The 24,855-nt window shown below is 43.9% G+C and overlaps 1 protein-coding gene across 3 annotated transcripts in view; it reads right to left on the bottom strand.

Annotated features, from left to right (window-relative positions):
- Positions 1-5,562: 5,562 nt before the first annotated feature.
- The window catches only part of ERICH6B (glutamate rich 6B), a 353,852-nt gene continuing 334,559 nt past the window's right edge, over positions 5,563-24,855 (bottom strand). For 2 of the 3 annotated variants that reach the window (XM_029602896.1, XM_029602895.1), the window contains one exon: positions 5,563-6,170. In XM_029602896.1, the coding sequence (XP_029458756.1) occupies positions 5,895-6,170 (276 nt within the window). In that variant the 3' untranslated portion in view covers positions 5,563-5,894. The remainder of the gene's footprint in view (positions 6,171-24,855) is intronic. The other variant, XM_029602897.1, reaches the window with a different exon arrangement.

The following is a 24,855-nucleotide window of genomic DNA, read 5'->3' as shown; positions in this document are numbered from 1 at the left end:
TCAACCCTCAGTTGGTTCACGTCTTTCCTTAGTAATAGAAGTTTCAAAGTTAAAATTAATAATAAAGAATCTCCTTCGACAAGGTCCTCACTCGGTGTACCCCAAGGATCATCATTATCACCCACCCACTCTCTTCAATATATACCTCCTCCCACTCTGTCAGCTTCTAACAGACCTTAACCTTATTCATTATCTTTATGCTGATGACGTGCAGATTCTGATTCCGATAACAGAATCCATCACAAAATCACTCTCGCACTGGAACAACTGCCTAAAACGGATCACCTGCCTTCTTAACAGCCTCAATTTGGTCCTTAACGCATCTAAGACCGGACTCCTCCTCATCTCCTCTAACCAAGACAACCCACTCCCACAGACCAACCTCAACACCCAGCTCACGCATACCCACGCAAGAGATCTCGGGGTGCTACTTGACAACCGCCTAAACCTCAAGAAAATGATCAATACCACAACTAAAGATTGTTTCTACAGGCTTCAAGTCCTAAAAAGACTCAAGCCCCTACTTTTCTTCCACGACTTCAGAACAATTCTGCAAGCCTTGATATTTTCTAAAATCGACTACTGCAGCGCGCTCCTCCTGGGACTCCCCAGCTCTACCACCAAGCCACTACAGTTGATACAGAACGCCGCGGCAAGAATCTTGACAAACACCAACCGGGGAGAACACATATCTCCCATCCTCCATAACTTACACTGGCTCCCAGTGAAGTACAGAATCCTCCACAAATCACTCACTTTAATCCACAAAGCCATCTACAATCACTTGCATCTGGACCTCGAATTCCCGCTCAACCTCCACTTCACCAACAGACTGACTAGAGAAATATATAAAGGAACCCTACAGACCCCACCTACAAAAGCCACACGTCTCACCTCAACTAAAGACCGATCCTTTTCAACAGCAGGCCCAACTATCTGGAACAACATCCCAGCTGACCTCAGAATGGAACCCTGCCTCCTAACATTTAAGAAAAACTTAAGACCTGGCTTTTCCGCCAAGCCTTCTCAGATACCCCTGACACACATTAGTCGATAGAACCTCCTTCATGAACAATGGATCTCCATACTACCCCTAAGTCCCGAATAAGACCCCCCCGACTCAGCTTTTGTTTATACTAATTAATAATTATTTACTTCTTTCTCAAGCCTTTCCTTCCTTCCAGCAGTCTATGCTTCCAAGTTTACTTTCCCTGTTGAATGTAACTTTGTTCTTCCTGTTCAATCTATTGTTTTTTGGTTACTGTTCATGGTTCTGTTCCCCAATTCGATGTAAACCGATCTGATATGGTCTCTACCATGAAGGTCGGTATAGAAAAGTGTTAAATAAATAAATAAAGATAGGCAGTTTCAAGCCTTGGTAAAGGAGGCAGTCAGTGAATTTGAAGTTCATAACCCTGAAAGTGAGTATAAATCTTATGTTGTGCTGGGAGACTTTTAAAGCATTGCCAGTTTTCTTTAAATGGATAGTAAAAAGAAGGCTGAGGATCTTACCTCAAAATCTGTTCCCTGGAAGCCTTCCATAAACAGAATTGTTCCTCTCACACTTTGAAATTGTTAGAAGCGACCAGGCACGAGCTTCAATCCCTAGAAATTGGTTAAAATAGGACAAGCCCTCAACTATACAAGGTTAAAATATTATGAACATGGAAATAAACCATGGGCATTTTTGGCTAGAGCTGTCAAGAAGAGGGCTGGCAAATCTTACATTTTTCAAATCAAAGATCCTGTGGGAAGGATTACATCCGATCCAAAATAGAGTGAAAAATCTTTTGTTAATTTCTGCACTAACCTATAGGAGGACACTACCGTAGCCTCTAGAGATTATATGCATCTTTCTTGCTGTTTAAGATATGCCTAGACTACATTAAAAGCTAGATGCAGAAGTTAACACCGCCTCTATCTCTGCTAGAGATTCAGACGGCTGTGACTGCTCTTCTGGATGGAAAATACCCCATTGTTTGTTTTTATTAAAATTCTTTCCTGATATAGGGCACTTCCTACTCCCAATCTGTAACTCAGCAAGGTTGCCAGAATTCTCCCTTAGAGAGATGGCTGATACAAACATTTCACTCCTCCATAAATCGAGGAAAGACGCCCTAGATTGTGGGTCTTATCAGCCCATTTCTCTACTCACTTCTGATATTAAAATTTTAACTAAAACTTCAAATAAGATTAGAACAAGTGTTGCTTTATTTGGTTCATAGTGACCGAATGGGTTTTGTCAAGGGTAGAACATCTATTTCTAACACCAGATGGCTGTTTAATATATTACACCTAGCTAAACAGAGGAGTATTTCTGGTCGTGTGCTGTCATTGGACACTGAAAAGGCCTTTGACAGGATTCCCTGGTACTGTTTGTTTGAAGTGTTAGCCTTTGCTGGTTTGCCAGTCAGATTTACAGCTTGGATAGTGGCTATGTATGAAAAGTCGTGGGTGAGACTGTTTATTAATGGCTCTCTGTCTCTCTCAAAATTGCGAGGGGAATGCAACAGGGTTGCCCTCTGTCCCCTTTATTGTTCAATTTGGCCATAGAGCTCCTGGCAAGAGCAGTTCAGTAGTGTCCTGATATAAAAGGAGTTCACTTAGGAGGGCATGTACATAAAATATCCCTGTATGCTGATGATATTTTAACATATCTAACTGCCCCACACATGGCAGGTCCTGGACTACTAGACCTTCTCCAGACATTTGGAGGACTTTCAGGGTATAAAATATATAAAGGGATAAAGTGCCCCTGCTGAAGTGTTTTTATTTTCCATAGAGTGGATGATGGATTTAAATATTTGGGCATAAGGATTACCAGGAAGTTTAAAGAATTATATTCCAAACATTATGGGCCAATACCTATTTATTTATTTATTATTTAAAGTCTCTTTTATACCGATATCCGTTCGCACATCGCATCGGTTTACAATTAAACAGGAACAGTTGGGCAGAGCCCTTACATATAACAGAGAGATACAAGTTAACTTTTGGGCAGGGCCCTTACATGTAACTGTAAACAAAAGGCTAAAACAGGGATAGGGGATAGAACTGACTATGCGGGGCAAAGTCAATAAAATAGATAAATATATACAGCAGAAATCACTATATACGTATAACCGAAACTATATACATAGCTATGAACATAAATAACAAAGTCAATGTACAAAATCAACAGGCATCAGGTGAATTCTTAGAAATAGATTCTTAGTCATATAGGCGATTCTTAGTCAAACAGTGGGGTGTTATGTAATGGGGGGTGACATGGGGTAAGCTTGCTGGAAGAGCCATGTTTTCAGTTTTTTTTTTTAAAGCGGGTGTATATGTCTCCAAGCGTATATCGGGAGGCAGGGAGTTCCATATAGAGGGGCCGGACTTGCTTGCCTAGAAAAAGTTAAGTTTCTTGGATGGGTTGGATTAGTTTGCTTAAAATTTATATCTTGCATTAAACTGCTGTATTTATTTCAGCATCTTCCATGCTCTGTCCCTGCACACGTATTTGTTGATTTTCATAGACTGATGGCACAATTTATTTGTAACTCACTACTAGAACCACAGACCGTGAATCACTTCTACTTTTGGATGGACCATTGGTAAATAATGTGCCCAAATTCTTATTCCATTCACCAAGAACCTGTGAGATAAGTGATCTTCATACTAGGCTACATTGACCTTCATAATAGGCTTCATTGTATAGCATGGTTTCACTTTCACACTCTGCCTTATATTTAATCATTGGTCAATATAAGTACATTTTTTTATATTTTTCAATTTGCAGAATATCTCATGTTAATGCCACATCAATTGTCCTCCTTTAAATCACAATTCAATTTCAAATTTGCCACAACTCTTAACTTAGTAAGTTGAATTTTGCCTGATAGGCTCTGCCCGAAATGGGACCGTGTTTCGGATGTCAAAACGATCCTTTTTCAAGGGCTCAATTATTTAAATGCTCGGTTGTTCAGCTGAAAACATGGTGGCATGATGGTGTTCATTTCCGGTATGATGAATCCAGCGAAAATGGGGGGGCGGGGCTGCAAAAGCCTTCACACCACACTGGAGTCTTCACTGCTGGCTTTTGCACCGAATAGCGCCACCGCTGATGATAACGTCGGTAACGTTTTCACCAGCAGCAAAGACACCGCCGACTTCTCCCTCCCCCACCCAACTCCTCCCCTCCCCACCTCCTCCCCTCCCCCTAATTAGCATTATATCGCATATGAAAAGCCCCTTTTTGCCTGCGATATGGCCCTAAACGCAACCGATAAAGTTTTAGTGAATGACCTTACAAGATGGTTAATATAGCTATGCTTCCTTTTTTTTTTTTTTTACCACCTGGCTCTCCTCTGAGTTGTAGAATAAGTAGATCCAGCCCTATACTAGCGCATACTCTTCAAATTTAGCATCAGATTAAAACATTTTTTTGTGGACAGAGAGAGACTCCTTATCTCCTATTGCACCATTGTATGAAAATCCAATGTTAAGTTACATTTTTATAAATAACTTAAGGAGTGGAGAGATAAGGGATTAGTTTTTATATCTCAGCTCTGGGAAGACTATGTCTTTCTAGACTTTCCTGGGCTAGTAGATGAGTATGAGCAGGATCGTGACTCCTGGGTCATCTTTTTTCTGCTGCGGAAGTCCCTAGAACAGCATTTCAATTTGGCAGGACCACTGAGACTGTTAAATGGTTTAGAAAGGTCCTTAAGTGACCCTGATACTAAAATAATAGCCATGATGTACTGGGGAATTTTAATAGGGAGGTATGGTACTTACACCTCTTGTGCATTAATTGCAGCCTAGAATGAGGACCTAGGGGTTGACTTGGATGCAGATTGGCTCATCACATTAATATATGTGCTAAGCAAAGAGAGCTCCTGGTCAAATTGTTTCATAGAACATATCATATTCCCTTATATTACTCCATGTTTTCTCCTGGTGCAAGCCCTTTTATGCTAGAAAGAGTGGGGAGCCTATAAGCATGTGTGGTGGGATTGCCTGGGTGTAAATCAATTTTGGGCTCAGGTTGCACAGGAAATTTCTGATATTTTGGGTATCCCTGTATATGTCCCACCACTATTAGAACTCCTTGGAAGGTGGACTGAATCGCTTCTACCCATTAAGTTCCACAAACTTGTGAGTCTGTTGCTGCTTACTGCCAGGTATACAATTGCAAATTTCTGGAAATTTACCCCTCATATGGCTTATTGGAGAACACAGGCATGAGATGTGGCTGATCTTGAGAAACTTAGATATGATTTGAAGGGCGAATCCTTTAAATATAAAAATATTTGGAGTTGTTACCATGATCATTATGGTTTCCCACAGCCTACCTCTGTGTGATAGAAGCTTAAGAGACTTTTTTTTTTTTTTATGAGACCTCTCTCACTTTTCTTTTTCATTGTTTTCCAGCTGTACATGGACTTGTCACAATGTCTATGTCTATGCATGCCTTCTAGATGCCTGTGATTGTGACAGTATTTGCTGTTTTTGTTTTCCATGATTTGTATGCCAAAACATTCTTTAAATAAAGTTATATAAAAGAAAGACCATCAGAAATATAAGTCAAATGAATTTTATTGTGTTCACAGCACACACAGAATAATCATGCACATAATTTTTTTTAGTAATTTGGGCATGTTGTACTAATGAGGCATCGGGAATGCAAAGGCAATGCTGCAGCTCTGAAATGAGTTGCTCTTTTCTGTGGTGTTTCTACAGTTGATCTTGCATGTAAATAATTTAAAAAAGAATTTCATGATGCGACCGTGGAATGTCTTGTGCTCCTTTCAACAGAATATGCCTTTGTACTTGGCCACCCTTCTAAAGGCATTTAGTTCTACAAGAATAATTCTTTCTGCATTGTAACTTTTATTTAGGAACTAGCAGTCTTACTTTACTCTTTTTTTCCTGCTGTCAGGCTTACTCAATTGTGCTGGCTGGAAGATCACTATGTTGTTTCTCTGCTTGTCTTTTCTTTTGGCCTCCTGGAACTGAGTAATGAGATGCTGGGGCTCTAGTGTTTCAACCAGAGAACGTCTTGGGTGTTTTAGAATACTCCTGATTTGCTGTAGAAGACTACAGATTGAAATGGTTTGTAATTGGAGATGTTGTTCTATCTTCCTTATCTGTGCCTTTGGTCCTTGGAGATTCTTTTGGTCTCTCAACTGCAAAAAATCCAAATTGCACAAATACATTGCTATTTAGTACAGTGGATTTTGGTGGAAAACCTAGAATTAGAATTATACACCCCTCACTTATTAATGACAATATATGGAAAGTCTGCTTTTGCTCAACAGATTTTAGAGCTGGAGAATAGTTGATCAGTGCACTGTCAATCAAGCTTTATCCATGCCCACTCTGCCTACTTCTTGACTAATAAAAGGAAACCACATCAAACAGAGTTGTTAAACTTGACTATCTTATAGGGTCATTCATCAAAATGCATTATGGTGTTAATGCACGCAATAATGTGTTAACACATGCATTAATGTCATAACATGCAATAATCGTACTATCGCACAGTGCGAATACAAGTTTTTAGAAGGGGTGTGATTAGGGAGTGTTTTGACGGGATTAATTAAAATGAGGGCAATATCGCACGGTTTTAATGCCGGACATAATTACACCTTTTTTCCTGGGGTTAAGCTGTGCGATATGCCCGAAATGGCCATAACGCAATTTGCGATACATTTTGCAAATTGCATTTCGGCCATTTCTGGGCAGGAGAGGGGGAGAGGAGTGGAATGGATTAGAGAGAGAGCCTCTGGGGAGGTCTTCACAGTATTCAACTATTTATATGACTATAGGAGGGCCAGCTAATAGCTCGAGGTGAGGTGTTGTTGGTGGTTTAGGGGCCAGTTTTACATGCACAGTGAGATGTACGAACAACACAGTACACCTCAGTGAAGATTTGACATTATTTGGAGTAAGGAAAGTGAGGTTTCTACAATGTTCTCTCGCCCTACTTTGATGGTGTTACAGCTCGGTGATCTCAGGCACTGGCTGCCCCCCTTGGTGCCGCCGCTCAGCGGCATCTTCCGGCTCTGGTGCAGCTGGCGCAAGCCGCGTCGACTCCACCCACCATGGCACGTCATCACCCCTCCCGGAAGACCCCGTGCTAGTGTGGGAAATTCAGATATTTAAAGCCCCACTTCAGCACAGCACTGCCTCGGCTAAAGGCTTGTTTGTGCTGGTGCTCTCCTAGGATTACTTGTCTGAACCTTGTGCCCTGACCCCGGACTGTGTTTGGACCTTGCTTTTGCTGCCTCCCTCTGGATTCAGATTATTATTGACCTTCTCTTGCCTGCCACCTGTCCTGACCCTGGACTGTGTTTGGAGCTTGCTTACTTGCTGCTGTCCTATGGATTCAGATTGTACTTGGACCTTCTCTTGTCTGCCGCCTGTCCTAAACCCGGACTGCGTTTGGACCCCCTCTTGCTTACTGCCTGCCTTTGAACTCAGACTGTTCTTTGGTTTCCTGTCTCACCCCAGCCAGGCCTAAGGTAAGACTGTTATTCTACCTTGGGATCTACCATCAGACCCGTAACAGATGGACTGCTCCTCATTATGAATGTTTGCACTGGATAAAAAATTGGCACTGTAATGATATTTAACAGACTTCTTTAAGATGTGTCAATGGATTTCATTTTTCTGAATTTTTAAATGCAACAAAAAATATTTTAAAAAATAGTGACTTGCATGGGAGACCGATGATTACGGATGATGAGCTACATTACATTTAAGTAGCATTGGTGCAAAGTGCTTGTACCATTAACTACGCTACACTCTAAGCCTTTAAAATATATGATGGTCTCACTAAGACAGTTAAGTTCAACAAATCCGTTTAATGTGGTTTCCTTTTATTGTATGATTCATTGCCATAGAATACAAAGGTTATAGGAAAATTGGTTCTTACCTGCTAATTTTCGTTCCTGAAGTACCACGGATCAGCCCAGACTGCTGGGTTATGCCTCCCTTCCAGCAGATGGAGACAGAGAAAAACTTGAAGGGCACCCCTGTAAGTATGGTGTGCCACCTGCAGCCCCCTTCAGTAAAATCAGTATCAAAGCAGAATAATAGAACTGGTAAACAGGAATCCAAAATTTAAATGGCTAAACCAATGTAAGAAATCAATTATACACAACAATGATTGGCGCACCTATGAAATCTTCAGCTCGCTATATAACTGGACAATAAAAGAGGATGAAAAATCTTTCAAGCGGATCAAGAACTGGGCGGGTGTCTGGGCTGATCCGTGGTACAACAGGAACAAAAATTAGCAATTAAGAACCAATTTTCCTTTCCCCGTACGTACTCGGATCAGCCCAGCCTGCTGGGATGTACTCAAGCTGCCTTAAATGGGATGGGACCTGGAAAGCCCCGCTCGAATCACACCGCTACCAAAACTCTCGGAAGTTGGAGCCCTGTCATCCAAGCGGTAATGCCGAGCAAATGTAATCAAAGATTTCCAAGTCGCTGCCCTACAGATTTCCTGGGGTGAAATCAACTGACTTTCTGCCCATGACGCAGCCTGAGAACGAAGCGAATAAGCTTTTAGACCATCTGGAATAGCTCACCCATGACATAGATATGCTGAAGCAATAGCCTCCTTCAATCATCGAGCAATAGTAGTTTTGGAAGCTGTATGTCCTTTCTTGGGGCCGCTCCAGAAGACAAAGAGTTGATCCGACAAGATGGTACTGTTCTCAGAGAAACGCCAGAATCGGAGAACCGAAGAAAACATAGAAACATAGAAATGATGGCAGAAGAAGACTAAATGGCCCATCCAGTCTGCCCAGCAAGCTTCAGGCATGTCCCATTCCCAGGTCATAAGCTGTAATAGCATCGGGTGAAAGGGAAAGGTTCTAGGGGGAGCCAAAGACCCGACAGAACAGGATCTCCCAAGGAAGGCTCCGCCACCGGCTGCGGAGCTTGAATATCAAGTTCCGCTAGCACATGAGGAATCAAAGGGTCCAGCTCCTCCTCCCTGTGAAATAACCTGAGCACCCACGGGTCATCCCCTTCAACTGGAGCGGCATTGTCAATGTCATAACTCGTGTCCGCAGAGGGAGGATCTTGGGAAGCGGGCTCTGGGGGGATAGATGTTGGTGGTACCACATCAGGAGCTATACAGGATAGCCGGACCCTAGGAGCCTCTGGACCCTCTGCAGGTCTAGGTGCTTTGTGTAACAACACAAACTGTGTGGAAAAGGGGTTCTGCCTCTTTAAGGCACCCCCTCCCCCCGAGGCAAGTCGGGACAAGGTGGGGAATCAAGCCCAGAATCGCGAGGCCTTTCAGGGCTTAAATTAGGAGGAGGAGAAAACTGCAGTGGGAAATTCCCTCCCCTGGAGCCCTGTGCAGCATCGGAGCCTGAGTCAGGCAAAATGGCCGCTGTTCCCGTGCTTATCGGGGATGGAGCAAGCTGCGGTTTCTGGGCTGGCAGATTCCTTTATAACCCTCGCGATGGCGGAAGAGATGTTTTTTTTCCCTGCAACAGGTAATTGAGAAGGGCCTTCAACCCCAGGGATACAGCGCAACCAAAGTCCCTCATGGGAGAGCTGCACTGCTGGCTCTCCACAAGCTGAGCACCGTGCTCCCTGCGGCATGATAGGCCGAGCTGCAACGAAAAATCAGCTGGGTAAAAAAATTACCCCCTCCGGAGACCCGGTAGATCGAAACAGGCTCAGTCTATTTGTTTTTGGTTTTTTTTAACTGTGCTGGTCAACCAGGGGAATGATGCGTCCCTGGGCACAACAGATTATTAGGAGCTCCCACCAGAAAAATTAAACTTCTCTGGACTGCTAGGGGGGAGGGACCAGCCCACCAGAAAATTCCCCCTACTCACCGGGCTTTGCCAAAAATCTCCGGGTATATAGGCTCTAGGGCACAAAGCCCAGCCTTGCCTGCTATTAAATGGGGGGAGACTGCCCCACCCCCCCTTGGGAGGATCTGTACTCCTTTTCCTATTTACTGACTTTTTTTTTTTTTTACTAAGGTATTTGCTAAAAATTGATCTAGTCAAAGGTAACTAGGGGTGCAAAAACCCCTCTCACTTTTAGGTACCAACTTTCCACAAGTGGAACATTTTTAAAAATAATTTTAATTACTCCAAACCTAAAGAAAATCAATTTTTCAACCATTTAGCTTGAGAGTATTGAACCTGAAAAGTCTAAATCCAAAAATTTGATGTTCCTAGATGAATACTCTTAAAGATATGGATATGCAAAGTAGGTCAAAAACTGAAGTTTATACATAGTTTGACCTTTTCACCCTTTGGTATGATACTGAGCGTAAATAAAGAACTTGTGTGATATATTCAAGTTCCCAAGGGTTTTCTGATCATGTTGATATAAATCTTTCTTTGGTAGGTAAGATACAACTTGATCAGCACTAATTTATTTTTGCATGTTCCACATGTGGAACATTGGTATCTCTGTGGTCCAAAATATACACATTTTTGAAAAAATCAATAAAAATGCAAAAAAAGGTTCACAAATATAAAAAAAAGGTAAAATACATATAATTCCATGCTCGCTCTCATGCATGCATACACACACACACACAGGCTTCTCACTCCCATGCTCTCTCTCAAGTACATACACAGGCTTCACTCCCATGCTCTCTCTCTCTCTCTCTCAAACATACATACACACAGGCTTCTCACTCCCATACACTATATCAGGGATCTTACTCTCTCCTGGGCCTCCATCTCAGGATGCAAGGACTGAGCACAACAGGCTTGCGTCTGTTGTTCTCTTCTTGGGCCACGCGAGATTAGCTCTGCAACAGACCTGCTCAGGTGTCCTCTTCTTGGGCCGCGCAAGATTAGGTCCGTGACAGCCCTGCTAAGGCGTCCTCTTCTTGGGCTGCACTGGATTAGCTCCGCAACCGCCCTGCTCATTTCTTAATTTGGAATACAATGAAAACTCAGAAGTACTTGACTGTTGAAGAAGCAGTTGAACAAGTTTTGGCCGATTCTGAAGCTACAAAAGCTGATATTGTGATTCTACCACCATCAGATAATTTAGAAGACTCAGGTATCGAAGATATCAATGACGAAGACCTAGCACCAGAAGTACCAGCAGATGTGTGTGGTGAAGTGGAAGTTGCAGTTGAGTCACGCGATGAGGAAGTGGATGAGGATGACGAATTGCTATCAACCTATTGTCAAGAATTACGAGATACCAAACTGGAAACGAAAACCAGAGAAGCCAAAGCCAAGATGGGTCAAGACAGATGATTTCAAGACCACAATGGAAGAGCATGCCCATCACAGTTGGCTGATATTCGTCCAGATCTTCTTCAAAAGACACCATTTGAACTTTTCATATAAATTATGGGTGAAGATTACTTAGAAGAATTAGCATACATGACAAATATATATGCCAGGCAGAAATTGGCAAGCATTGACACACATGCTGACAAAATCACTCGTTTCTTCAGAATCCTCTTGCTCAGTGGCTATCATCATGTTCCAAAAGAAAAGCATTACTGGTCAACAGCAGAAGATTTGAGCAACCATATTGTGCTGAAAACCATGTCAGGAAAACACTTTGAGGACCTGAAAATCTATTTTCATATTGCTGACAATTTGCAACTATCACCTGGAAAAGCTGCAAAAGTTGAGCCATTTTATACCCATTTATCTGCTCAGCTTTTGAAGATTGGAGGTGTTTTTAGTGAAAGCCTGAGCATTGACGAATCAATGGTACCATATTATGGCCATCATAGCTGCAAAATGTTCATTCGAGGCAAACCAATTCAATTTGGATACAAAATATGAATGATGTGCAGTCCAGATGGTTTTCCATTTTCAAATGCAGATTTCAATGCATTTTCAATCCAGTCCAGATGGTTTTCCATTTTTCAATGCAGAAGAATCAGGTGCTGAAAAAGTTCCACTTGGTACAAGAGTAATTTCGGATTTGATTTCAGTCATTCCAGAGCCAAGAAATCATTGCCTTTTCTTTGATAATTTCTTCACATCACACAACTTGATGGTGGAACTGAAAGAAAAGGGATTTCAAGCAATTGGCACTGTCAGAGAAAACAGGACTGGGAAATGTCCCCTAATGACACCTAAAGAACTGCGCAAGAAAGATCGTGGGGAATTTGATTATCGTGGTGATGGAGACATAATCTGTGTCCACTGGAATGACAGCAGTGTGGTCACAGTCATGTCCAACTGGATGCAGCCATTTCCACTTCAAAATGCCAGCTGCTATTCTCTCAAAGAAAAGAAAAAAGTTCTAATAAAGCAGCCAAAAATAATTGGTGCTTACAATCAAGGCATGGGTGGTGCTGATCTACTTGACTGGCTTTTAGCAGCTTACCGCCCAACACTTCGCTCCAAAAAGTGGTGGTGGAATTTATTTTCAAATGGCTTGAACATGGCTGTTGTGGCAGCTTGGAAAATTCACTGCCATCTGCTTGGAAAAGAAGCAATGAGCCACTTGGACTTCCTACGTGAAGTATCTACCGTAGCAATTAAATGTGGCCTTTCAAGCTACCGCATCCGGAAAAGAGGTCCTACAGCACTCATAAGCGCTGATGTAAAGGCATCACAGCCTCACTTCTTGACCTCAACTTCCCAAGGCCGATGTGCTGTCTGCTCCAAAAATACAAAAAAGTGGTGTGACTTTTGTGGTAAACATTTACATGAGAAATGTTTTCCAGATTATCATGCTTGATTTTTTTGACTAAATTTCATTCTAATGTATGATAACAGCTGTAGTATTGCAGTATGTTACAAGAATTACCTAAAATAAAGAATTTAAAAAAAAGTAAATTTTGACTCCTGTTGATCCCAACGTTCCACTAGTGGACATGGGTTTTTCTCAAAAACCCATAGTCAGATTTCCTTGCAAATTGTTTTATACCATATTTGGGTCTAGTTAACTAAGATATGTAAAAAGGGGCATCAGGGAATAATTCCTTCAATGAGAGGAATCTAAAAGGTTAAGAATCAAAAATTTGAAAAGGATCAGGACCGCAGGTTATGTCATCCTTCATCTGCTGGAGTCGGAGAAATACTGAAGGATCGCAGGTGGCACACCGGGATATCAGGGGGTGCCTTTCAGCTTTTTTTCTCTGACTCCATCTGCTGGAAGGGAGGCATAACCCCAGCAGTCTGGACTGATCCGGGTACATACAGGGAATGACAGATTAGACAATGAACAATAATTTTCTATTAACTGGGGATCTAAATTAGATTTTTTTTTTTTTTAACATTGGGCAAATCAGAGTGTGCTTTTCATTATTTAAAAAGATACCAGTTTGTAGAGACTGATAATACATTAAAGTAGCTCAGCTAAATTAATGACCCCTCCCTAATCAGTGTTTTAGGAGAGGGATCAAGATCGTAGTATGCCTTTTTAGACTCCATGACCTCCTTAACAGGTACCAAATCAAAGGATTCAGTGACTGAAACAGGAGTTGTCAATTTTACTTTAGAGATAGTAACAGATACTTACATATCCAGATTTCTATGAATGTCTTCAACTTTTTGGGAGAAAGGAACAGCAAATGCCTCACAGCTAATGGTAGGTATGCAGCTATGAGAGATTGCTTGGATTGGAGTTTTTTCAAGATTCCTAATTAGTTCAAAAAGTGCTTTAGGTCTGCTTTTTGCCCGGGCAATTTTCTGATCAAAATATTCCTTTCTTATCCTCTTTAGTGCTATTGCTGACCTTTAAATGCCTTCTATAATAAATCTTATCTGTAGATTGTATACCAATGTGCCAGTTTCTTTTGAGCTGTCTGCCAAATCTTTTCATCTGGCAAAATTCTTCTGTATTCCAGGGTGACATTTTCTTTATTAAACAAAGTACTTCTCCCTTACCAAGTCACTTTATTTAATGCTCCTGACAGCAAATCATTCCACTGATCTACCCAATTGATAGGTGGAAGTTTCCTCTGGAAAATGGTCAAAATCACAGAGGGTAAACAGTAATCTAGATATAGTCTTAGGTTTTCATTTCCAAATTTATATACTGTTTAGTACATTTAGATGCCTGAAGACCACCTTTAGTTAAAAACGGTAAGCATGGTGATCAGTCCAAATCAAAGGAGCAATATTGATGCCTTCACTGCACAAGTAGAATTTGACAAAAATTAGCTAAGAAGACTAAATCTAAGGAATTACCCTTACAGTGAGGCAATGAATTGATGGGTTGTAAAAATCCTTGCAATGACATTAAAAGTGATACATTTGGGAACTGGACTAGAAATAGTAGGGACAAAGTAGGCATTAAAATCTCCCAGAGCAAGAGTTATTGCTGGGGAAAAAAGAAATATATATATATATCTATATATATCTATATATATCTATCTATATATATATATATATATATCTATATATATATATATATATATCCAGATATAGATAGATATAGATAGATAGGAGGCACACTATACCAGCTTCATCACTCATTCTGTCACATCACCAAGTTTTATCTTTATAACAATCATATGGGATCTTAAAGTAAATTTATCTCTACCCTGGGGCAGTAGGAGGTTTTGGAGGGGTCTCACACTCTTCTTCAGTCTGCTAGGAAGTTTAATAAAGCTTGAAAATCTCTACTGGAAATATCCCATGAAGATCTAAGATCTATTATCTCTCTCTAGATGGGGTATTAATCCAGGTGAGGGCGGTACTGATACAATATTGATTACAGACAGCCTGGATTCGTTGGCCTTTCTGGAGGCCTCTCAGAATGAGATCCCTATCTATGTGCTACCTTAGTCATTACCTTCGACTCTAAACCCACTAAGGAGATGCTGCTCAAATTTTATTTCAAGAAAAAAAATATTTCTTTTTGTGCCCAGAAAAGGAGAATTTTCTTCAGTTGTAGCCTGGCCAACCCAATAAAGAAAAATGATGCTCCTCCAGTTGTGAGTTGTTTTTTTTAAATAAATTTCTATGTAAATACAATGTGCATTACAAAGGTGATAAAACTCATAATTGTTTCTCCTTTTCAGCAGGAGAATCTTCTCCTTGAAAATACTTTTTAGATACTATGTCTGGAATACTATATGTCATCTTGGTTATCTGGGTCAAACAGGAAAATGGGTCCTAAGTATATAAATGCCCCCCACTGGATTGATTATAACTACTAAATGTTGTTTCTATTTTACTCTCATAACTTCTTCCTTTCTTTATTGTGGATTTGCCACAACTAATGATGGATTAGCTTTTCCCTGTTTTTGTTTCTTTCTATGTAATGTGGGAAATAGACAATTATTTTAGCTAAGCTACTAAAATGTATTATCAGTTTTTCTCCAAGGATAAGCAGGATGGCGGTCCTCACACATGGGTGACATTGTTGCTTGGAGCCGGCACGGAAAACATGTCAACGTTTCACCGTTATGACTGTCGGTCGCAGAGGGATGCGACCACTATTACTCATTGTGTGTTCTGCCTCTCTCTCTCCCCTGGGGAACCTCGCGGCTGTGGCCAGCCGCTTCTGTAGCTCACTGCTCCGTTCCAGGACTCCTCAGGGCGGCGAGGATGCCGCCAATCGCCATGTCTCCTCCAGGCCTCCCTAGGCGCGCGCACTACATAGCCCCCCCTTATGGACCCCTGGACGAAACCTCAGGAGCGTCTCCCCTTCATGACATCACTAGCCCTGGACTCTTAAGCTCCATTTGTGCCTGGCCCTAATTGACTTGGCAATGAGTTCCTTCCTTGCTGAATACTGCTGATCGCTACGGACATTGGTTCCTCATTCCTGCTCTTCCCGGCGTGAGAACCTCTGCTTACCAGCTCCCCTGCTTCGTGGAGACCTACGGAGGTGTACCCTGCCCTGCGGGCCTTGCATTCCTACTCTGCTTCGTGGAGACCATCGGAGGTGTACCCCGCTCTGCAGGCCATTGCCTTCTTACTCTGCTTCGTGGAGACCAACGTAGGTGTACCCCGCTCCGCGGGCCATTGCCTTTATTCTTGACTGTCGCACCCCCTGCTCCTCGGAGCAGCGCGTTGTATATCTTGTGACTGTGCTGCGCTTCCCTACTCCTCGGGGTAGCGCCTTGTATATCCCAGTGATTACGCCTTGCTCCCCGGGGTAGTGTCCTGCAGCAACTCTGAGACTGTACCGCACTCCTCTGCTCCCCAGGGTAGTGTTCTCTCTCACTGCCAGAGATCCCTGGGCTTTCCCGCTCCTCTGGTAAGCCTATGTCATACCTCCAGTGCTGACACGCTCCATGGCTCCGCCTTTGGGGAAGCCTTCTCTCTACACTTCTCCATACTCAGCCTGCATCTCTGTGCCTCGGGCTTTGCCCAGCTCCTCACCACTAGGAGGACCTATTCTGGCAATTGTATCCACATCCTTCTCTCCGTACCTTCTGGGTTGTCTCACCCATTGCTGCTGACCTCGCCTCCTGATGGTGAGGCCCAGTGGGGCTCCTCCCCATGGGCGGTACCATCTCTCTCCTTTGGCCAAGGATCCACTAACTCACGAGTTCTAACAGATTGCCAAGTCCATGTACCCAGCAGAGGTCTCGGCGCTCCAGGCCCTTCTTGGCATGGCACATCAAATTTCTGAACAAAAATTCTTGGAAACTCTGGCAGCAGCCATAGATAGCGTGAGTACTAGGTTGGACTCCGCCTCGACGTCTGCCAAACCTAATCCTGCTACACACACGCCGACTCACCGGCCTACTGTACCCTTGCCGGAAACTCGTTTCTCAGGAGTATCTCCTATGTGCAGGGGTTTCCTGAATCAGTGTAATATGCACTTTTGCCTACAACCAGCATACTTCCCAGATGTGATTACCAAGATGACGTACATCCTGTCACTCCTGGATGGTAAGGCCTTGGCCTGGGCGTCACCACTCTAGGAGCGGGCAGACCCAGTCCTTCGAGATTTGCCTGGCTTCCTCACCTTATTTCGCTCCATCTTTGATGATCCTGGTTGAAAATGAAAAACCATATCTGGGTCTTCCCTTCTTCATCTTCAACAAGGCGCTAGGTCTTTGACCGACTACATCATTGAATTCAGGACCCTCTCGTCTGAGCTTCAGTGGAATTCGGACTGCCTATGTACTATCTTCCTCGAAGGCCTCAGCCCACGGATCAAGGACGAGCTAGCAGCCCAGGAACTACCTGAATTCCTAGACGTCTTAGCAGACCTTGCCGGTTCCATTGACCGCCGCCTTCGAGAATGTTCTCAAGAAGTTAGAATATCCAAAAGGATGGCATCTAACTCACCCTGAATTCGATGTACACATTCTCCCAAGTCCAACACCACTCTGAATAAAGAAAGACGCCGTCATCAACAATCAGGCCTCTGCTTGTATTGTGGCCAACCTGAACATGCTATTTCCTCATGCCCCGTCTGTCCTGGAAACTTCCAGGCCTAGGTTCAGCTGGAGGACTACTCCTAGGCCTGATCTTACCTTCTCCTCCACTCACCTTGCCAGTTTCCATCAAAATAGATGCACAAGACCTTGCTAGTAACAGCATCCAAGCGGTACAGAGAGATTTCCAGTTTCTAGCGAAGCAGATTAGTCACATGGCGACAACCATCACCTGTTCAAAAGTGTTACCTGTTCAGACAAAAGGGGAAGGAGAGGCTAAGCCATATTGATAACTTAAATGTATGGCTCAAATCCTGGTGTAAGGAACAAAGTTTTGGATCTTTTGGGCGCTGGGGCTGTGCATGGAACAACAAAAAAGCTATATGTCAAAGATGGCTCACATCTGTCTGTGGCAGGAAAAAGGATCCTAAGTGATAAATTCAAATCCTATGTCATAACGCATTTAAACTAGAAGCCGAGAGTGGCAGAAAGAAATTAGAATACAAATGCAATGGAAAAGGGTGAAGTGGATAACAAAACTCAACTAAATAAGTCACAAAAGGCGTCCAAGAAAAGCAGTAACCTGAATGAGAAAAGCTGGAAAGCTATGAGCACAAATGCTCATAATTTGGGCAATAAAATCCCAGATCTGCAAGCCCTAATGGTGGAGGCAGATTTGGACGTTGTTGCTGTCACGGAGACATGGTTCATGAAATCTCATGATTGGGATACGGCAATACCGGGCTATAACTTATTAAGGAAGGACAGAGAGGACAGGAAAGGGGGAGGAGTGGCTCTTTATGTCAGAAAAAATATCCAAGCATCTGAGCTGCAAGGAAGATGGGGCAAAGAAGAAGCACCATGGGCCGACCTAAAAAAAGATGATGGGGCATCCGTTTTTATTGGAGTGGCTTACAGGCCTCCAAATCAAATGGAAGAGCTTGACAAAGATCTGGTTGAAGACATCCAAAAGATGGGAAAGAAGGGAGAAGTGGTGATTGTTGGAGATTTTAATCTGCCGGATGTAGACTGGAGAATCCCTTCTGCAGAAACTAACAGTAGTAGAGAGATAGTGGATGCCCTGCAAGGGGCTCTGTTCAAATAAATGGTAATGGAACCCACGAGGGAGGGAGCTATACTCAATTTAGTTCTCCCTAATGGAGATAATGTCTCTAATGTCCAGGTAGGTGCCCACCTCAGCACCAGTGATCATCATACAGTATGGTTTCAAATCATAAATAGGATACAGAGAAGTAGCACGAAGACCAGAGTTCAAAAACATGGACTTTGATGAAATGGGGAAGTACCTGGAGGAAGAACTAGAAGGCTGGGAGAACAAGAGAGATGTGGAACAACAGTGGACCAAACTAAAAGGAGCAATTACCAAGGCAACTAATCTATATGTTAGAAAAGTAAAGAAAAGCAAGAGAAAAATGAAACCTATCTGGTTCTCAAAGGAGGTGGCAGACAAAATAAAAGCTAAAAGAACAGTGTTCAAGAAATATAAGGAATCCCAAAGAGAGGAACACAAGGAAGAATATCTGGTGGCACTGAGGGAGACGAAGAAAGCAATCAAGAAAGCGAAACGTCAAGCGGAAGAAAGGATTGCCAAAGAGGTAAAGTGAGGTGACAAACCATTTTTCAGATATATCAGTGAAAGGAGAAAAGTCCAAAGTCATATACTGAAATTGAAAGGTGAAAAGGATCAACAGGTGGAGACAGATGAAGAAATGGCAGAAATATTAAACGAATACTTCAGTTCGGTATTCACTAAAGAAGACCCTGGAGAAGGACCGACGCTAGTTAACAAGAAACTGGAGGGGAGCGGAATGGATGAAACTCCGTTTACGGAAGAGAATGTATGGGAAGAGCTAGGAAAACTGAAGGTGGACAAAGCCATGGGGCCTGATGAGGTTCATCCTAGGATACTGAGGGAGCTCAGAGATGTGCTGGCGGCTCTGCTGTGTGACCTGTTCAATAGTTCCCTGGAAACGGGAGTGGTGCCGCGTGATTGGAGAAGAGCGACGGTGGTCCTGCTGGAAACTACAGGCCGGTTAGCTTCACCTTGGTGGTGGGAAAAGTATTGGAGTCACTGCTGAAGGAAAGAATAATGAACTATCTACAAGCAGCAGAACTGATGGACCAGAGGCAGCATGGTTTCACCAAGGTAAGGTCCTGTCAGACAAATATGATCGACTTTTTTGATTGAGTGACTAAGGAATTGGATCGAGAGAGTGCTCGATGTCATCTACTTAGATTTTAGCAAAGCTTTTGATACGGTCCCGCACAGGAGGCTTGTGAAAAAATGAGAAACTTGGGTGTGAGTGCCAAGGTGGTGGTCTGGATAGCAAACTGGTTGAAGGACAGAAGACAATGTGTTATGGTAAATGGAATTTACTCTAAAGAGAGAGCGGTGATGAGCGGAGTGCCGCAAGGATCGGTGTTGGGACTGTTCCTGTTCAATATCTTTGTGAGCGACATCGCGGATGGGATAGAAGGTAAGGTTTGTCTATTTGCGGATGATACTAAGATCTGCAACAGAGCGGACACGCCGGAAGGATTGGAGAGAATGAGACAGAATTTAAGGAAGCTCGAAGAATAGTCGAAGTTATGGCAGTTGAGATTCAATGCCAAGAAGTGCAGAGACATGCATATGGGCTGTGGAAATCTGAATTATATTCGATGGGGGGTGCAGGGCTGATATGCACAGAGCAGGAGAGAGACCTGGGGGTGTCAGTGTCTAGCGATCTGAAGTCGGCGAAACAGTGTGACAAGGCAATAGCTAAAGCCAGAAGAATGCTGGGCTGCATAGAGAGAGGAATTTCGAGTAAGAAAAGAGAAGCAATTATCCCTTTGTACAGGTCTTTGGTGAGGCCTCACCTGGAGTACTGTGCTCAGTTCTGGAGACCGTATCTATGAAGGGACAGAGACAGGATGGAGGCGGTCCAGAGAAGGGCAACCAAAAAGGTGGATGGTCTTCATCGAATGACTTATGAGGAGAGACTGAAGAATCTAAATATGTATACCCTGGAGGAAAGGAGGGGCAGGGGTGATATGATACAGACGTTCAGATACTTGAAAGATTTTAATGATCCAAAGTCAACGACAAACCTTTTCCGTTGGAAAAAAATCAGCAGAACCAGTGGTCATGATTTAAAATTCCAGGGAGGATGACTCAGAACCAATATCAGGAAGTATTTCTTCACGGAGAGGGTGATGGATGCCCGGAATGCCCTTCCGGAGGAAGTGGTGAAGACCAAAAATGTGAAGGAATTCAAAGGGGCGTGGGATAAACACTGTGGATGGGAATGAAGAGAAGAGGTATGGGGTTGGCTTGTAGGAATAAACATTGTGGATCCATAAAGCCTGGAGGATGGGAATGAAGAGAAGAGGTATGGGGTGGCTTGCAGGAATGATGGCTACTACCTGATGATTAATACCCTTATTCAATAAACATTCACATTGTTAATGAGACTTCAACATTGCTCTATGCTTCAACGGCAAGAGGAAATGTGGAAAAGAGGATTTGCATTCAGGCAACAACCAACACTGCTCTATGCTTCAACGGCACGAGGAAATGTGGAAAAGAGGATTTCATTCAGGCAACAACCAACAAGGTAGCACAGTCTGGATTAACAAATAAGTGTGGGAGTAGCTTGCCTGTTGCAGCGGTTATTACCCCAAACCAATTATGCCTGATACTTCACTTTCAATGCATATCCAGCATAAATCTCTGCTTCAATGTTATCTCTGCTTCAATGGCAGGGGGGAATGAAGATAAGAGGATTTACATTCAGACAATAACCAACAAGGACTGAATTGCACAGTCTGGGTAAACAAATAAGTGTGAGAATAGCTTGTTTGTTGTAGCGGTTACTACCCCGAACCAATTCAAGTCTGTTACTTTCCTTGGAAAGCATATCCAGCACAGCTAACTGCTTCAATGGCAGGGGGAATAAAGAAATAAGATTTACATCCAGTCAACATCTATCAAGGCACTGATCTGAGCAATATGAGTAACTTGCTCGATACGACGGTTACTACTCTCAAACATTAAGCCTTATGACAGCAGAAGATGATCAATTGGCCCATCCAGTCTGCCCAGCAAGCTTTAGAACTTATTTTCTCATACTTATCTGTTACTCCGACTGCTGAGTTCAGGGCCATTATTGGTAACTTTTTGATTCCAATTTCCTTCCACCTCCGCCATTGATGCAGAGAGCAGTGTTGGAGTGAAGTATAAGGCTTAATGTTTGAGAGTAATAACCGTCGTATCGAGCAAGTTACCCCGATGTTTGTATACTCATATTGCTCAGATCAATGCCTTGATAGATGTTGGCTGGATGTAAATCCTATTTCTTCATTGAAGCAGTGAGCTGCGCTGGATATGCATTCAAAGTGAAGTAACAGGCTTAACTGGTTCGGGGTAGTAACAGCCGCAACAAGCAAGCTACTCCCACACTTATTTGTTAACCCAGACTGTGCTACTTTGTTGGTTGTTGCCTGAATGCAAATCCTCTTTTCCACATTTCCTCTTGCCATTGAAGCATAGAGCATGTTGGAGTCGCATTAACCGTGTGAACGTTTATTGAACAAGGGTAATTAATCACCAGGTAGTAGCCGTCATTCCCACAAGCCACACCCATACTTCTTCTCTTCATTCCCATCCTCCAGGCTTTATGGATCTACAGTGTTTATCCCATGCCCCTTTGAAATCCTTCACAGTTTTGGTCTTTACCACTTCCTCGGGAAGGGCGTTCCAGGCATCCACTACCCTGTCCGTGAAGAAATACTTCCTGACATTGGTTCTGAGTCTTCCTCCCTGGAGTTTTAAAACGTGACCCCTGGTTCTACTGATTTTTTTTCAACTGAAAAAGTTTGTCGTTGACTTTGGATCATTCAAACCTTTCAAGTATCTGAACGTCTGTATCATTACAATCACCCCTGCTCCTCCTTTCCTCCAGTGTATACATATTAGATTCTTCAGTCTCTCCTCATAAGTCATTCGATGAAAGCCATCCACTTTTTTGGTTCGCCCTTCTCTGGACTGCCTCCATCCTGTCTCTGTCCCTTCTGAGATACGGTCTCCAGAACTGAGCACAGTACTCCAGGTGAGGCCTCACCAAGGACCTGTATAAGGGGGAGAAGTGCTCTTTTGAACAAGAGTCCGTTCCCTTCCCTGGGCTATGTGGTCTCTAGCCAAGGCTTTCGGTTGGATCCTCAAAAAATCAAAAAGTATCAAGTGATTGGCCTCAACCCACAGGCCTCAAGGCCCTGGCGGAGATTTCTCGGCTTCACCAGTTACTATAGATCATTTATTCATCACTATTCTATGCTAACCGCCCCACTCACAGCCATGACTCGCAAGGGGGCCAACCTGTCTCAGTGGTCCCCCGAGGCCATGACCGCCTTCCAGGACCTCAAGGCCACCTTCCTCCAGGAGCCATGCCTGCGCCATCCAGACCCCCCGATGGCCCTCATTGTCGAGGTCAATGCCTCTGATGTTGACATAGGAGCAGTACTCAGCCAGTATTCGGCCACTCAATACCTTACACCCTTGCTTGTTATTCTCTAAACGCTTTTCTCCAGCGGAACATAAATATGCAATCGGGGACAAGGAATTGTTGGCAATTAAACTGGCCTTTGAGGAGTGGCGTCCCCTGGCTCGAGGGGGTGCAGCATCAGATTACACTATTTACTGACCATAAGAACCTTGAGTAGTTGCACCATGTCAATGCCTGAATCATCGACAAGCCTGTTGGGCCCTTTTTTTACTCAATTTAATTTTCTGTTACGATACTGTTCAGCCAACAAAAACTGCCGTGCCGATACCCTCCCGGTCCTCATCACTGAGGATGTTCCAGATGTTCCACAGCACATAACTGACCCAGCTAAAGTCCTCCTTTCTGCCACATTCACTGTGCCACCAGGGAAAACGGTCATTCCCTGACAACTTCGGAAGTTGCTCCGCTGGGCTCATGACTCCTTAACGGCAGGCCACCCGGGGACAGGCTAGAACCCTTTTCACTCTCCAATGGTTCTACTGGTGGCCCACCATGAAGGACACGCAAGCCTATGTTGAGTCTTGCCCCACATGCACCCATCATAAACCCCTGGTGGGTCGTCCTTGGGACCCAGCGAGCCGTTGACACACACAGCCACGGATTTCATTGTGGACCTTCCTCCTTCAAGTAGCATAACACGATTTGGGTCACTGTGGACTGTTTTTCGAAAATGGCCCACTTTGTGGCACTACCTGGTCTTCCTTCAGCCCCGGAGTTGGCCAATTTGTTCATCCCGCCATGTCTTCCAACTCCACGGTCTCCCTAGACATATTCTCTCTGATCGGGAGTACAATTCACCGCCCTTTTTTGGAAATCCCTCTGCAGAAAGTTTGACATCGCACTGGATCTCATTTCGGCTTACCATCCCCAAGCCAATGGTCAGACGGAAAGAACAAACAGGACCTTAAAACAGTTCCTTCGAGCTTACATAAATTCACGGCAGAATGACTGGTCCAACCTTTCTTCCATGGGCTGAATTTGCTCTGAATTCCCATCAATCCCGCGTCCCACCGGGTCTTCACCCTCCAGGTGGTTTATGGACACCAGCCGCTGCCTCCTCTCCTGCTCTCGCTTTCAGTGCCGTCCCCAGCGGCACAGGCTACCACGCAGGAATTGCATTGACTCTGGGACAAACACTAAACACTCCTTCTGCAAGTCGCCCAAAGATCAAAAAGATTCTATGACACTCATCATCGGGAAGCCCGCAATTTAATCCAGGAGACAAAGTGTGGCTCGGTACTCGGTTTATTTCATCTTAAACTGCCTTCGGCCAGGTTCGTCCCCAGATACATTTGGCCTTTTCCCGGTGCTTTTGCCGGCTGGGTCCAGTTACACTACAGCCTTGACGGCCTTCATCTCTCCAAATCCACAATGCTTTCCATGTCTCACTATTAAAACCTCTGGGTACTGTCCGACTTCTCAAGAAGAAACAACAACCCGAGCTCCAACCGGCTGTCACCAGAGGCGGACATTACCTATCAGTTCAAGATGTCTTAGACATCCGGAAAGCGTGGAAAGGAGTGGGAATATCTCCTTTCGTGGGAGGGCTTTGGGTCCGAAGAAAACGCTGGGAGCCTGCGGCCAACATCCTAGACCAAGGATCTAATTAGACAGTTCCATGCCCCACATTCGAGAAACCCAAACCCAGAGAGGGGCCCTAAGATGGGGGGTACTGTTATGACTGTCGGTCGCAGATGGCTGCGACTGCCATTACTCACTGTGTGTTCGGCCTCTCTCTCTTCCCTGGGGAAACTTGCGGCTGTGGCCAGCCACTTCTGTTGCTCACTGCTCCATTCCAGGACTCCCCAGGGTGGCGAGGACGCTGCCGATCGCCATGTCCTCCTCTGGGCCTCCCTAGGCGCACTGCTCTTCGTGGCCTCCCTTTTGGACGCCTGGGCGGGAACCCTCAGGGGCTTCTCCTCTTGATGACATCACTAGCCATGGACTCAAGCTCCATCAGGGCCTGGCCCTAATTAACTTGGCAAAGAG

Source organism: Rhinatrema bivittatum, chromosome 5, assembly GCF_901001135.1.
Source record: "Rhinatrema bivittatum chromosome 5, aRhiBiv1.1, whole genome shotgun sequence".
Classification (NCBI taxonomy): Eukaryota; Metazoa; Chordata; class Amphibia; order Gymnophiona; family Rhinatrematidae; genus Rhinatrema; species Rhinatrema bivittatum.
This window is presented reverse-complemented; position numbering and strand designations above follow the sequence as displayed.